Consider the following 16538-nt stretch of genomic DNA (forward strand, 5'->3'; position numbering starts at 1 on the left):
TTATGAGCTGAAAGCATTTCTTCACACTGCGTCTGCCCTCGAGGTTCAACCGCTGCTGGCTTTTACATATTTGTGCTATTTGGTCACATATTTCTTCAACATATTTGGCAAAAACTCAGCTAAAAAACAATCAGTATTCCTCATGGACATACAAAATTATTCAACATATCTTACATCTTCATATAGAGACATTTAAAAGTTAGAATCAGTGAAATCTGTGTCACTCTGCCTGGAGAGACTCGAACAAAAGCAAGAAAACAAACGATGTTTAAAGCACAGGTGTCCCACTTCCACGAGGAACAATCCAAAACTCAAAGTAAACCTATATTCTATAGTAAGTTTGAAATGAACACAAAGAAAACCATGAAATCTTTATATCTTTGGGTTTCATTCATCTTGGTTTTCATAAAAACTTTTTGGATAGGCGGCCAGTGTGAAACGTGGCGCTCGTCTGTGCATCCGGGCATGTGGCACAGTGAACGTCGGAGTCACTGAAGTCCCAGTTGACCAATTTGGCATCTAGAAAGTCAGCTTGGCAGCGTGGCCTCATCATTTTTTGGATTCAGTTATGCAGATTAACAAAGACAAGCTTCCCGTTTTGCTCAGTGGAGAGAAAAAGAGGACGCCTGGGTTGTTTCATCATGTTGTCCATGACATACTTCCAAATATGTCTTTGGAGGAAAAGCACGAACATCTTCTGATGTCACAAAAATGGAGAAATTCCACCAAAAGCATAAGAAGCTGAGGCTTGATGGAGGCTGAGACTGATGCTGCAGAGCTCCACATGCTCCTGCACAGTTCGGTCTGTGACTCACACCGGTCAGGTGTGCTCACTGACCAGAAGCCTTTACTTTTGGATGAGGTAGACTAGCATTAGCAGGCTCGGGCTAACTATAGAAAAGATGTTCCCATCAGAGTGAGGTAGCTTTCTTTGGAAGTGAGCAGCTTTGGGTGGAAGGAGCTGAGTTAACTGGTTCACACGACTCTTCCTAATGGCTTGTAATAGAAAATAGTTTCTCATCACACCGTCACCTCTGGAAGGTGTTCACAAAGGCCGCTATGTTTCTTCTTTTCCTTACTGTAGAGGAATAAAAGGCAAAGTCAAGAGTTTGTCACCACAGAGTGACGAGACCGTCTCCGTCAGGGTCGAGTTTTTGGCTTCATGCGAGGTTTAAAGTCCACATCATCACGTGTCAGTTTATCAGTGGCGATCTGAGAGGTAGAATATTTTGGTTTACGCCTTCCACTGAAAAAGTGACAGAAATGTTTGTGGTGCGAGACAGGACACAATCTGTGGTGACAACGGTTTTCAAAGGCTTTCTTCACGTGCACAGGCACGTGCACAGGCAATAAAGGCAATAAGCTTTGGTTTGAGGGAGGGAGTGGCTACTCTCAGGTTATTAGCAGCAGGTCTGGGGACACTAATGGTATGACTGAGCCTAACAAACCAAAGGTGGTGCTCTTTGGTGGGAGGTTCCTAGTGAATGGCTGACTGCTGGAGGACAGGGCAGGGGTGTGGCTGTTATGACATCACTGACCAGTGTTAGCCAGTGCCTGAAGCGTGCAAACCTGACGAATGTTGATCAATGATAACCTGGCAGACCACCTGCTCACAGGACAGAAGAGCACAACAGGAAGGGGACAGAAGAGGACACGTCACAGATCAGAAGCATGCATGTGCACTGCATCGCTGTGAGGCTGCACAAACAAGTCAGGTTTTCTCTTTGAGAACTAGAATCATTCAACAAAGTCTGGCTAAACCTTCTGTTTAATGTTTGTAACTCTTTTTGCACAAGAAGCTTTTCTCCAAACGTTTTAAGTAGAATGAGAAAAGCTATTGAGCAGATGCTATTTTTTAACTGGATCCATGTGTTTCCATTCTGTGTAAGGATGAACCAAACCAGCTGCAGTCAGTGTGAAAGCTTCACAGTGGCAGCTGATCTAGTCTGCAGTCACGGTTCCACAGCTGTCTCACGAACTTTACACTTTATTAGGAAACCTCGTGACTTTGAAGAGGGACAAACAACTCCTCTTCATGTCAGCTGAGTTTGGTAGTTAACCTGACTCAGCCGTCTGTGGTGGATGATGGAGTTAAAAGCACTAACATGTGAGCACCTTTAAATGTGTCTTATTATTATTATTATGCATGAGGTAAGATAAAGCGTGTACCTGAGATTCTCCTCTGGGGAGGGCCTCTCCATCTTTAGGGATGCCAGTGTGCACTGGTTGGATCCTCGATGGAGACCAGCTGTCCTGAGTCCCTTTACTGCAAAACAGACTGCAAACCAGGCCCAGCTGTGAGTGCGTATGCTGCACTGAGCTACATGTGATCATCAGTTAACAGGGATGAACTCTATTTATAAAATGAGCCAAAGAAGAACAAGAGAACGTGCACAGTGCATGGATGCATACTTGCGACGGTATCCAAACATGAGGAAGAGAACACAGAAGATGATGCAGGCGGTGCCGATATGGATGCCGATGACAATGCTGCCCAGCGAGGCCTCTCCGTCCCTGCACTGACACAGACGGTCTCCTCCTGGAAACAAACCAAATATTACTGATGAACGTCCTCGTGGCTGAAACACAGCAGAGCCAGGTTCTGCCTCACTATCACTGCGCTCTTTGACAGCACCGTGAGCTCACATGTTTTTCAACTTAACCTGTCATAAATCATAAATCCTCATTTTTTCCTCGTGGTGCATCGTGCTTGTATTCTCATGAAGATTTGTCATATTACACGTTTATTTTGTTGTAGTTTGTACACATCCATGAATTAGTGCTGCAGGGTTAGTGGTGTCATTAGTTATTAAAGCTCTTTCTACCATTCAAATCTCTCACCAAACCTGCTTTTTTCAGTGTGTTTCCACAAATCGATTTTCATTTACTGATAATCGTTTGCAGTGTCTGCAGGAGCTGTTTGTTGCTGGAGTCGCAGACGTGTGCCGACACTCACCGGTGCTTTGGTCTCTCGCGCCCTCCTCTGCGAGTGACACCAGCCTCTTGGAGCAGTCGCTCTCTCCGTTCCCATTATAGGCAACCAGTTTGATTTCATACACTGCACCCGGTTCTAAAACAGATTCAGACGAGCTCAAACACAACGTTGTATAAAACTGAACAGAGGGAATAAAGGGACTGATGATGGACACAGATGTAAGACAGACAGGGCGGGACATTTTCAAAGGTGAGGACTGCTCAGAGTTTCATTTAATGTTGGATCTGGCTGTTGCTGAGTCGTGTGTTAGTGAAAAGTCTTACTGGTGAAGTGGTTAGTTTGCAGTACTGTGGTTACAGTGTGTCTATGTGCACACTTACCCAGGCTCGACATGGTGTGGGCGTTAACGTAACAGGGCAGCTGAAGCGGGCTCTGGTACTCAGCGTGGGGGACCCTGCGGTACGAAAGCCTGAAGCCCTCGACCATACCGGCCTTAGTGGGAAGTTCCCAGAGGACCTGTACGGCGCTGGAATTTAACACCTTGGTGAAGTAGGTAGGTGGAGCAGGCACTGCATGGAGGCAAAAGGACAGTGGTCAACTGGAAAAAGGCATTACTCACTGTGCTAAAGAAATGATAAAAACCAGTTTGGAAGACTGATCCCTGCTGGTCTCACTGTTTGGTGGTCTTACCGCCCCCTAAAGTAGTCACAGTCACAGTATGGGACTGCTGACTGGCTCCCATGGGCGAGTAGGCCTTCAGGTAAAGAGAGTAGGTGGTGGCTGGCTCCAGGTTGGTAACGTCGTGCTGAAAGTTGCCTTTACTGATGGCTTCCTGCAGCTCCAGACTGTCAGCCTCTAAATAACACACACACACACATTATGAGACTTAAGATCATAAGTTAATGGCAGCATGTGTGTGTGTGCTCACACTCACCTCCTATCTTGCGGATGTGCAGCACGTAGCCGATGATGCTCTCAGTGACGTTGGTGGGCGGCTGGTCCCAGCTGATCTGCAGGGCGTGCGTGGACACGGCTTTGGCCGTGAAGCCTCCTGGGGCATCGGGCAGATCCTTACCCTGCGCCACGGCCAGGCGGGCGCTGGCCTGGTTGGTACCGGCACTGTTCTCGGCAATGCACTGGTAGATAGCCTCGTCTTCCGAGCCGATACGGGTCAAAGCCAGAGTGCTGTAAGGACAACATACCCAACGAGTAAGCTGCTGTTACTTCACTGCGTGGGAAATGTGATGGTTCAGCAGTGAAAGCAAGTGTTAAACGTACTGCAGCTCCATCTGCTCTGCATCTAGCTGCTCTCACCTGTCAGTATTACTGTACTACTATATCTCTTGTATCTTCTCCATTGCAGAGTGACCACATGACTGCTAACACTGTGAGAAACACAACTTTGAGTAATGATTCTGTGTCCTGGAAAAATGCTTTAAAATACATTTAGATGAGGATGCAGATGAGCCTGAAGGACTGCACGTCAAAAGGTTCCAGTCAACAATCACAGAGGATTACGTTGGGATTTTACTCCTGGAATCAGTGGTGTTTATGGAAAATGTTGTAGTCTCCTGTGATGTTTCTGACACACTGTGACGGGGCTGAGCTCGGTGAGCGAGGACGGCACTGTCGCCTCACAGAAGGAGATGTTTTTGGTTTGAATGTCTCTGCGTGGAGACGGCACGTGCTCTGTATCTTTATGTGATCTCACTGTGACCGACACACACCGATCACATGAAGACTTCGGGGTCAGACGCTCTGGACACAGCGCTGTCACTCTGTGGGTCAAGTGTTAAAGCTAAAAAGGTTGAAGTATATCACAGATGGCATTTTTGCACTCCCTGACTCACATACCTGTTGTTATTGGTAAGCTTGATGTTGTGTCCAGGCATCAGGACCTTGCCATTCTTCAGCCAAATGAGATGAGGCTCAGGGACACCCTGCGCCACACAGGTGAACACAGCACTGCCCCCTGCTGGTTTGGATACAGACTGTGGCCACTGCAGGAACTCAGGAGGAGCTGAGGTGGAACAGACGGAGGTGAGACCGAGAGCAGACAGCAAAACAGAATCACAGCGTAAACCTGAAGCACATCCCGTCCACTGTATGAATGCACATCGGACAGCAGAGGAGCATCTGCCAGGCTGAAGAGCGTTTAAAGATCATTCTGCTTCATTACAATCTGGCTCTTATTTTATTAGCCTTAATGCACCGCACAGAAAAATGCTGCAAAAGCACACAAAACCAAAGGGAAGTGTTCGTGGGGAGATGTTAGCGTGACGGAAACCAAAACATGTGAAGGACGGCCTGAGACACCCTTTAGAGAAGCGGACGGTGCTGTGACGGTTCAGGTATCACCCTGTCCCTGTGTGTGTGGGGGGGGCATGCCTTACATGCCCAGTTATACTGAATAAACTTTATCAACCACCTGCACAGCTGTATTGACAGATTTACTGTTTGCTTATTGTTTTTCACGTGTTGGCCACTTGTGTGGTGTCCCGTTCCCTCCTGTTAACAGCAAACCTGATGTATGTGCACTAAAACATCACACCTTGCTGTTGTTGCTGTCCTGATACTTTATGCCTACATTGTTAATTATGCTTCCAAGTAATGAGGAACATAACGCACAGGGACACATTTTATTGAAAAATGTTAAGGTTAGTGGAAGCGTATTTTTTACTGCTGCTCTGCTTGTAAATGACTTATTCTGTCTCCTTCTGCCTCTCTGCCCTCCACGCCTACTCCTCCATCCAACTGTTTTCAGAGACATGTGTCCTTATTACTCCGGTCTAGGTCATGGGTCAAAGATCGCAGGTCATTCCCTCCCCCTTGCAACCCCCACCTGCCCCCTGTATTGTTGTCCTGCACGTTTTGTTTCCCCATATGTGGTCTTTGTCCCTGCATCCTGGCCACAGAACAACAGCTGATTTCAGCCGGACGATGGAAAGATTCACACATTTAAACTCCTCAGCTGACTCCACTACCACAAACACTGCAGACGTTTTCCAAAAGTGATTTTAGTGGAAACAGAACAAACTGAATTACAAACTAAATAAATGAATGAATACATCAGAGATGATGTATTGATAAATGATTTAGAGCGATGTGGAGCAGACAGAGCAGCTCAAACTGGCTCCAGTAGTAGCACAGTGAATATTTAACACACTATATTTTAAAATTTGAGAGACAAAAAGGACGTGAATACAAACACTGGTGTTTGAAAATGATACTTGTTAAAGACGAGGCTTCACGGCATGTTTAAACCTTTCTGAGAATACAAACCATCAAGTTTTCATTGTGTGTTAATTTGGGTTTTTTTTAATTAAACAACTTAATTGATCCGAAAATAACTGAATTCAGTTTTTTACTTAATTCTACTGATTGACTTTTATTTTCCCAAAGTTTCATTTTCAGCAGCCTGTGACTGAGAACAGCTAATGAGCATCATTAGACTCAGAATATGGACACGTGCAGGGTGATGGATGAAAGCACGTCCACCCCCAACTGCAAGTCAGTCGGCCTCGCTCAGTCCCTCCCCCACCGAAGAGCCGGGGGCACAGACCCCCCCTCACGCAGGGACAGGAGCCGTGCTAACTGAACACATCTTAGCTCACATATCTTACAGCTGGTTAACAATAAGTGTGACCACAGGTCTGAGCATTTATCCACATTACCTGTCATGTAAGTGTAACATGTAAACTACTTTCTAAATGCCGATCATAAATCTATCTGTACTGGACACAGACTACCTACTACACAGACACCTGACAGGCACAGTGAAGAAGTGTTGGACAGTCAGCGGTCAGTACTGAGGGGTGGGTGCTAAAGAGCACGTCAGCGGTCCCCGTACATCCTCACCTTGTACCACGAGGCGTCCGAGTGCAGTGCGCCTCATCCTGGTGCCGGGCCGGTTGGCAGCGCACACATACACACCAGAGTGCTGCAGGGATACGTCTGAGATCATCAGGTTCCCTGTCCCGAGAACCTGGATGCCCTCCACCCCAATGGAGCGCCCGTCTGATGGACACACGGACACAGAAATAGTTCATGAAATCAAACCTTTGTGGCTTGTCAATCTTTTTTTCACATTCTGCTGGGATGCTACAGGGCTACCTAGCCTGCTCCAGGAAACAATGGGCCTTGGGTTTCCTGTGGCGATACACTCCAAGATGGCGGTCTGATGGACCGTGATGGTCAGATTCTGAGGTCCTGACAGGATCACGGGCTCCTTGTAGGTTCTTGGAGTCCCACCTGGAAGGTGAGGAGACACAAAAAGAGAGTATGGAACCAATGACGTCGGGACGAGGAGTGTATAATGTGAGTGTAATACACAGCACGTAGTATACAGCTGTGTTTAGTATATAATGCACTGGTTTTACTCCCAGTGACTGTTGACGTAGCCAATCAGCAGATTCATGTGGAAGTATCACAGGCAGTGTATATGTGATATACGGTAAGGTCCCTACCATCACAGCCACGTGGAGCGGTCAGTGAGTACTTACATAGATGTGGGATTGTCCTTGTGGCTCTAAACTTGCAGCTTTGACATCACTGCATAAACCCTGCAGCACTGTTAACAGTGGAAGCGCCCTGCACACCTCAGATGTTATGAAATGTAGCATTAGAAACATTAGAAACATTAGAAACAACGTCGTGTTTGGGCTGAGGGCTGTTGCTGGGAACGACTCAGGTTGTGGTGACAGTTACATGGACACTCGTGTGATTGGAGTTCTACAGTCTCTGGTTACAGATCAAAGATGTGATCATGTACTCTTGGACTGTGCTCATGCAGGCGCTAACCCCCGCCGCTCATATCCCAGCCGTACTGTAACAGCTTGGGGATCACGAGTCCACCTACCAGTAACATTGAGCGTGGCTTCGTGGCTGTAACGAGTGTTGGCGATGTTGGTGGCAACACAGCGGAAAACCCCTGCATCCGCCTTTCTCACACCTGTCACCTGGAGGATGCCCATTGGTAGGAGAGTGTACCTGGACAGGTAAGAGAAGCTGAGTGAAGCTGAGGCACTAAACATCATTATTAATTACTGTCTTGTCCTATACAATTTCCTATTCTGTCAAATTACAAAAGAGGTGAAAGGAAGAAAAAAGCTCCCCGTCTTTCTTCTTAGAAGGAACGTCATTTATCTTTCCAATGAATTCTGCTTACACATGAACATTAGATGTAATGTGACTCAGGCTAACAGAAAAGCTACCAGAGCAGTTACATGTGGTCCTTTACACCACATATCACAGTCCACGATACATGTGTTGGTGTGTGTTGAGTCTGAGTTTACCTGCTGTCAGTGGTGTTGAGCAGCACTCGGTCTTTTTCCCATGTGATTCTGGCTTCAGGTACTCCATTGATCTGACACTGGAATCGAGCGACTCCTCCCTCGTCCACAGACATTGATGCAGGGTGTGTGTGGAACTTAGGAAGAGCTGGAGAGCCAATCACACAAAGAGAAAAACAGTGCACACAACTGTTGAACATCTCTAAAGTCTGTGGGGAGTCAGGCAGCAGGACATGTGTGGACTGTGTCTGTGATTAGAAATAGCTTTATGATCTATTTAATGGTTTTTCAGCCTTTCTTACTGTAAGACTGACCTTTTCACATGCAGCTTGTATGCTAACCATGTTCCTGTGAGTAATATAAATTTGGTGCCCACACACAACCATGCTGGGCTGCTTTGAAATGGGGCCATAACCAATAAGGCGGAATTCAATAGATATGCCCTGTAAATGAGATAGCATCACCATGGCAACTCCTTGCATTAAAGCAAGACCACCTCAAGATAATAAGCTATAATTCTGCTGGTTTAACCATAAACTCTGTGTTTACTGGTTAGAACAAAGGCGTGAGCTCCAGGAGGAGGAGTGTACACTGATGCACGATGTGTGTGTGCGCGTGTGTGTGTGTGTGTGTGTGTGTGTGTGTGAGTGTGTGTGTGAGTGTGTGTGTGTGTGTGTGTGTGCGCGTGCATATGGGACAAAAAAAGTCAAAGTACCTTTGACAGAGAAAGGTCAAAGTGCACTGACTGCAGCAGAGCCTCCGACGTTGACACTGAAATTCTTGGGTTTTCTTTCCTTCTCTGACTGCTTCGCTTTAACTAAGATACATTAAACCAGCACTGCAACAGCTGGGAAATCTAATGTGACGTTGGGTGTCTCAGCATCTTATCAAACACATCAACATTGCTGTGTAACACAACATTAGTGGTCTTAAAAACCTAAATCTGGGTTGCTTTGTTTAACCCGCCAGATCAGAATGCTCCTCCTCAGTGAGCATGCTCAGACCACCCAGCACCACCTTCCTGCACCTAAATGTGTTTTCCTAACATCTCAGCTGCTAAAGCTGTGTGTGTTGCTGAAGTATGTGGAGGTTATAACATTCTTGTCACTTACATGCGAGGTGGACTTTGGCCTTGCGGCTGACGAGCAGGCCGTAACGGTTCTGTGCAGCGCAGTCGTACTCGCCCATGTCTGCATCGCTGCCCTCTCTGCGTTTCTGGAAGCTCTTTATTAGCAGCGTGCCATTCTCTTGCACTCGGACCCGTGGGGTACTGGGTACGGGCGCTCCGTTCTTGCGCCACGTAATTGCGATGGGTTCCTCACCCTGGACCTGACAGTCCAGCATGAGTGGCCGATCCCTCACCGCAATCACGTCCGTGGGTTCTACCAAGAAAGAAAGCTCAGAGGCCCAGCAGCTGCCTGCAGACAGAGGAAAGACAAAGCTTTTACTGTCATTTATTTATTCTGTAAATAAAATGTATTTTAACTATAATTTCCAACCCAATACATATCCTTTGTGGATGTGCTGGGAAGTTTTAGAGGGGCCAAAACATCTTATTTATATTTATACAGACGGTCCTCTGAGGTGGGCTCACTGTAGTGCATTTTTATGACATTGTAACAGGAAGCATAAAAGAAAATAAAGTAAACATAAAGTGAAACTATCTGGATGCTGTGTGAGCAGGTGATCACCTGCTGTATGGCTGTAAAGCAGCGTCTTTCCCAGTCATCTCTACTTACTATCAAAACAATGTAACTGCCTCTGGATGCAGGCTGGCTGGAGGAGAACTGGAGGTCTGATGGTGTCCTATTGTAAACTATCTGAAACAGAGGCTGTCACCACTTCCTGACTCGAATTATAGCTGAATAATATCCAAATGATCACACACACAGCTCTAACTCGATAGATGACAGATGAGGATTTGTGGCCTGTGATGATTTTATTGCAGTCACAGTGGAGGCTGAATGCCACTGAGCTGTGGAGGAGAACACTGGTGGGGTCGCTGGGGTCAAGTTGGGAGACCCTCCATTGAAGCAGGGCCCAGTAGAGACAATGGCATTGTGACCATGCTTATTTGCACCCAACCCCCAGTTATTTCTTCTTGTTGGCCAACACACAACCAGGGCACCATCTGCCCTTCTTATGCTCCCCTCCACCCATCGACTGTCATTCATATCTGTGTCTGAGGTGACTTTCCCATGCTCCCAGATCTCCTTCCTCGCCGTGTCCCGTCTCTGCGGTGACCTCGGGAAACCTCAGTCTTTGTTGTTTTCTTTCAGCCTTCAGAACATTGAACCCTTGCATTGGCCGCCCTCTGTCCGGCTGTGAAGCATTAGCATTAACTGCACTTGAACTTGCAACATATCTCATCATTGTCACCGAGGATTCTCGTAACCGGCTGGACTAAACATGCAATACAACCGGCCACAGTGACAGCCCACACAGCAGCCTGAATTTGAACTTTAGTCTGTTTTGGTATTTAATTGCAGTTCAGTGTGTTTAATTTGTCAGTGTACGTTTATATTCTCACAGATTTTGAGTTTTCATCTAACACAGGTAACATATAAGTGCAGAAAGCTCTTCCTGTCTATCATCATTCAGCAGATATGTCAAAAAGAAGAAGCTGCAGAACTCAAGTCTTTACTCGTTTATTCAACGTGTAACGTCCAGCATCTGCACCTTGTAGTGAGGATGAGTCACAACAGAAACTCGACATCACTAAAACAGAAGACGAAAAGTTCCCAGTGTCCAAGCTCAGACTGTGCGTCCACTGTGGGATCGTGTTTGCGTCACGTCAGCGTGCTTGAATGTAACCTGCAGTGGGAGCATTAACGTGCTGTTGCTAACATGACTGACTCTGTCCCAGGTCACTCAGTCACTCAGTCATGACCTCGGGTCCTGTTCACTGAAGCACAAACATGTCATAGACTGTATCATAACATAGTTTGGTAATATTACATATAAAGTGGACATGTTTGCTGCAGTTCCTCTGCACATGAACAACCCTGTGATGTTACTGGCGTTCAGGTTTTATCAGAGTCAGATTTTAAACCTTCCACGGAGCTGCTGCCCGTCCTCATGATCTCTGTCGCTGCTCTGACTGATGTGCTGAATCCAGAAACGAGCGTCCGCCCTCATGCTAATGAGAAATCTCTCCCTCAGCAGATGCTCTTAGCAGATACGACTGTGGCTCTTCGGGTCAGCTGTCTCGGGGGGGTAACAGCCCCTCTGAGATCCACATCTCTCAGGCCTAGTGGGGGCTCGCACCTTCTGTGGGTTTAATTATTGAACACAGTGTCTGAGGCTGTGATATCTAATAGTAAGTATTATAAGCTATGTCTTAATCAGACTGCTGAAGGCCTGTCACAGAAGACCAATGAGGAGTGCCAACAGCACCTGAGAACATGTGTATGAAAGTGATCAGTGTGGGGTCAGCCTTCAGATACCACGACCCACTGTGACAGGACTAAACTTTATCTGAGCCTCGACCAGAAGACGCCTGAGTCTCACACTTTGGTCAAAGCTGAGTTTTGATCTCATCTGTGGGAGAAAAGTCTCCGAACGTTGTCTGTTCGTTTGTTCACAGTCAGTGAGTCATAGACCACAGCGTTTCCACATGCAGTCTCTGTGCTGTCGTCACAGAGACAAACCCACTGTAATCATCTAGCTGAGGTGGTGACACCTCCATGTGCTGTTTGTAACCTTTGAAGCATCCGAGTCATCAGCAGCTGTCTAACTTCGTGTGGTCCGGTGTGCACCAGCAGTGTGCACCATCACCAGCAGCTCTTTATGAATATGATGGTAAATAGTGTCCTGTGTTTGTCCAGCAGACTGGTCTCTCCTTTATACCAGAACAGCCTCAGTCTGAGGTGAGCATGCCCCCCCACAGGCATCATCCAGCCCCCTTAATGTCACCTTTGTGTCACATTGTTTCACACTGTACAGTTAACATGAGGTCTTTGTCCGTGTGGACGTGACAGAATATCAAATACAGTAATATTTTGTATAAACTGTTATTAGAAACATGTCCATTGTTGTTATTGAGCTTCATATCAGCAAGAAGCTGGATAAATATCACCTGATCATCTGTCGAGAAGGAAGTGAAACAGGATTCAATAACTCTTTTTTTTCACTCCTCGATACGTAAACCAAGTCACGTGGAGCCAAACGGCCTTTTAATAGCATTTCCTACACGACCTTCTGTATATCGTTTACATTATGAACATAAACTGAACAAAACAAAGAAAAGTAAACACGCTTACATCATCACAAAGAGACGTGAAGCACTGAGCTGACTGAACCAGAGGATTCATATGAGGTGAGCTCTGTGCCCTGAGCGGCCGACACACAGAAGCAGGACGATGAACTACAAAGACTTTAATAATTATAAGATGAAGGCTGCAGTCAAACTGAGGTCGCAGCATCACAGACTGCTGAGTTCAATCTGTGAACTTAATGAGATTTTTTAAGGGAGGAGGTTGTCCAGCAACCCCCACACTAGCACCCCATACTTGTGACCTCAAGCCCTTCAAGGGCCGCGAGAGTCAGAGGTGCAGAGGATGGATATGTAGATGAGGGTTGGGGGGTTGGTACCCCAGCCTGAGCGACCCACCCGGCCTTCTGCTGCTATTGTTTAACAAGACTGCTGCCCCTGAACTTCACACGTCTCTCACCAGCCCCCCAAAGCCCCTAATTTATAGTACAAACACACAATCAAAGTTTTGCCTCCAAACACTGACAACATGGATTTTACTAGATGTGACTGCAGGGTTTTTAGGAACTGTTCCCCTCAGATGCTAAACATGAACATGCTGAGGCCTTTTTCCTTCATCACAGTGAAGCAGACATAAAATCTACAGTGCACTCCAGCTGTTGTTGTGATTTGGCACTATATAAATACAACTGCATTCAAAGCCTTGAGTTTGTATTTAAACTGTGGTTTTCCAATGTTGTTTAAAATGTGAGGCCAAAAGAGATGTTGGTGGAGTCCATCACTGAGTCAGAGGGCGAGTCTGTGTGAATGACACATGGTGCAGTAAGAGCTTTGAGGGCATATAATTTACCAAACTCAGCAACACCAGAAGACGAGCAGAGGAGACAGCTAGAGTACGATCACAGAGCAATCCACAGTTCAGCAGAACAGCCTCACAACATTTAACCGAGTGAGGATCGGCGTCGACGTCGTGAATCAAAATGTTCTCATATAACCTCAGTGGAGTCCTTAAACTCCACTCAGTGTACGCTTATGTGACATGAAAAGTGTCTAAACCGTACAGTGGATTTCAAAGTTAGCACCAGATTAAATTAACCTGCTGAGGTTACCTATGTGTAGCCTAATCCTGAGGCCTCTGCATCCAAGGGCTCGATTTTTAATAGGAAGTCAATCAATAAGCTTCAGCTTGTAGTCACATTTGATAAGCTTTGTGTTCACACATGAAGGCTGCAGTAAGCTTTGTTTACTCCAACACAACAGTGCTCATCAGACTGAACACGATGATGATGATGATGCACCTCTACAAAATAAATGCATTCTTTGATTTGAAATCAGGAGACTTGAAATACGCAGGAAGCTGAATCTCCTGGTTGTCCTGCTTCGTGTTATAAACTCGACACAAACAGAAATGCAGTGACGTGTTTCAGCTTCAGCAGCTTCATTCACATCTGTGGATATCTTCCAAAATGATTGTGTTTTAGACAGGAAGAGATATTTTACTGTGAAAGGGAGGATTAACTGTATAACAAGAGGTACGTGTCAAGTCCATCGTCTGAGCTGAAAACATCAGCAGCAGATCTGATCCAGGAGCAGCGCGACAGAGACGAGGGACAAAGCTTTTTAAAACCTCATTATGGCCCAATGTCAGGCTTTCAACTGAAGCTGCAATGACGCTGTTTCATGTCATGATGCACAGACACACGACCTGCTGGTAGAAAGAGTTTGTGTGCTCGTTACAAGCAGCCTCTCACACGGCGATGCTGAAGCTGAAAGACGACTTTGCAGCCTTTCATCTGCTGTCTCTGAGACTAAGTGGCACAGCTGTGCTACTGTACTGCATAGAAATATGCAAAACAAGCCAACCAGTAAATGAGACTAACTGGGCCCACGAAGGCGTCCGTGCACGGTGGCAGGGCACGCTGCGGTGCTGTAAACTTAGCCTGAGCTCTCCAGAGATTGAGATGTTAGCATTTGTATGTTTCACTTCAGGAAACAGAGCCACCGCACACCCATTGTTGTGGATTAAACCAGTGGGAGCGTGAGGGGGTGGAGGGCGGAGGAGGATTACCTTATAGTCACATATCTTTAATAAAGGCTCAATGTGAGCGCAGACTGCTGCAGTGTTATGGAGATGAAGGTGTAGGGGTGAGGTCAGTGAAGACTGAGCACTTCTGGAAGGCTATTGTCCTTCTGCACCCCCCACCCCCTCACAGACTGCTCTGGTGACCCAGAAAGCCGACCCCCTCCACAGGGTCAGAGGTCACTGACTCTCAGCTCGTTCTGTGTCTGAGTTAAGGACAGAAATCAAACTGCTTTGAACCTGCTGTGCTTTCCCCAAAAACAACCTTTTTCTGCCTCCAGCTCTGCAGGTTTCTGCATCACGACTAAATATCAATGAAAACTTCATTTTTTCTTTTAGATTTTCAGTTTTATTTGAATGTGTAGAAAAACAGATGTGTGACATGTGTGTGCTGTGAATAGAAAGAGCTGATGTTTGTTAGTGGAATATTAATAATCACACCCAAATTACTCTGCAGAGTGGAGACGAACCCCATTAACCCCACCCCCACCACACCACCCAAACTGATATCCATTCAACGCTGAACCATCAGCATTGAAAATGTGTTGATTGGAGGAAAAGTGGGATAATTTACATCAAATCTGAAACAAGTTTAGTTATATCATCGGTTTATTATCGTCTGACAGGCTCGTGTTCCACAACAATACAGATATTTACTGTATTTATTATAAAGGATATTAATATTGTGATGTTTTATAAAATGCTGTCGATCTTTTGCATTGAGTCACTTCCACACTCACCAGCTTTGAGTGGGATAATCCACCGGTCTGTTTCCACACCGTGTGACTCTCGTGTCCACCTGCAGCCTGTGCAGGTCTTTATGAAACTTAAGGACAAACTAACAGCAGCACTTACCGATGAGCATACTTGTTTATCAAATGACAAAATGTTCTGCCCATTAATCACCATGAAACTGAACTAATATCAGTGTACAAACTCACAGAGCAGCAATCACACCATAATGTGTGAATATGTGCCAGTGCAGGTGAAGAGAGGTCTACTCACTGAAACTGTAGAAGGCTGTGAGCCAGCTGAGGAAGGTCACTAGTTTCATTCTGGTCTCCAGCGTCCTCGCTGTTAAAGCTTCTCACCCCGCGAAACCCCAAAATCCAAAAGAGGAAAAAGTCAAGCGGACAGCCAGTTCCTTCTGTGCTCTCCTGCTCCGTGCGCTCTTTGGTAGCATAAACGGACACGTTCTGTGTCAGATCATTGCTCTTCTTCTGTCCTTCTCAGCATTCAGCCTCCACAAGGTTCATGTTCAAAGCTACTCTGAGCATCGGGCGAGGAAGAGACCTCAGCGTGGACAGAGCTCATTAGTTATTCTGCTTCATTGTTGTCAGTGAATGGACACTGACACCGAGGTTTGTGGCAGGTTTGCGTCCTACCAACCAATCACAGCCCCAGAACAACAGAAGGGTGGTAGCTCAGCCCGGGAGCCGTGATTGATAATCGTTTACAGAGAGCTCTTCTGGTTGGCCGCTGCCTGATGGACCAGCTGTGGCCTGAGCCAGAAACCCCTCGCAGGCTGGCTGGAGTTGTGATCCTGGGATACTTCCACCGGACATAAAGAATCGAGTGGAAAATACTCACAGGATTCACAGGAAATATTGTTCCCATGACGAACATGTTTGTGCAGACTGGAAACTTTTAGCACACGACTTTTTTAATTGGCTGAGCTTTGCTCCAGTCAGGCTACAAACATATTAGGTGAAATGTGACAGTTGTTACTTCGACCTTTACAGTTTTTTTTAATTGGTTTGGCGCAGTTTTCACAAGCAATTGGTACATTTTCAAAACTCTTAGTACTTATATCACAACAGATCATCAAAAGTGCACGTTTGTCAAACATTTCAGCATATTTTCAATTGTGTCAGTACAATACACATTATGACAAAATATCCTTTTCACTACACAAAATAAGTGTTTCATCTAAATAAATGTTTTGTTCACAGTTACTGCTTTTCATAATGTTATCACTATCAAATTTTTGATTTGCATCTCTTATTATTCAGTTTAATA

The 16538-nt window shown here is 46.0% G+C and overlaps 1 protein-coding gene across 1 annotated transcript; it reads right to left on the reverse strand.

Annotated features, from left to right (window-relative positions):
- Nucleotides 1-1543: 1543 nt before the first annotated feature.
- On the reverse strand, nt 1544-15573 carry LOC146683826 (immunoglobulin superfamily DCC subclass member 3). The gene is made up of 14 exons (XM_085446311.1): nt 15525-15573; nt 9339-9644; nt 8230-8374; nt 7794-7924; nt 7049-7186; nt 6794-6952; nt 4790-4955; nt 3870-4120; nt 3626-3790; nt 3316-3504; nt 2957-3070; nt 2413-2539; nt 2170-2278; nt 1544-1606 (listed from the first exon to the last, which is right to left on the reverse strand). Exons 1-14 carry the CDS (start codon nt 15571-15573, stop codon nt 1544-1546), a joined length of 2112 nt encoding a protein of 703 aa, XP_085302437.1.
- Between the last annotated feature and the right edge of the window lie 965 nt (nt 15574-16538).

The sequence above is a fragment of the Copadichromis virginalis genome, linkage group LG22 (genome assembly GCF_057382275.1).
Source record: "Copadichromis virginalis isolate Kocher_CV1m ecotype Utaka linkage group LG22, C_Virginalis_male_GT1.1, whole genome shotgun sequence".
Taxonomy (NCBI): domain Eukaryota; kingdom Metazoa; phylum Chordata; class Actinopteri; order Cichliformes; family Cichlidae; genus Copadichromis; species Copadichromis virginalis.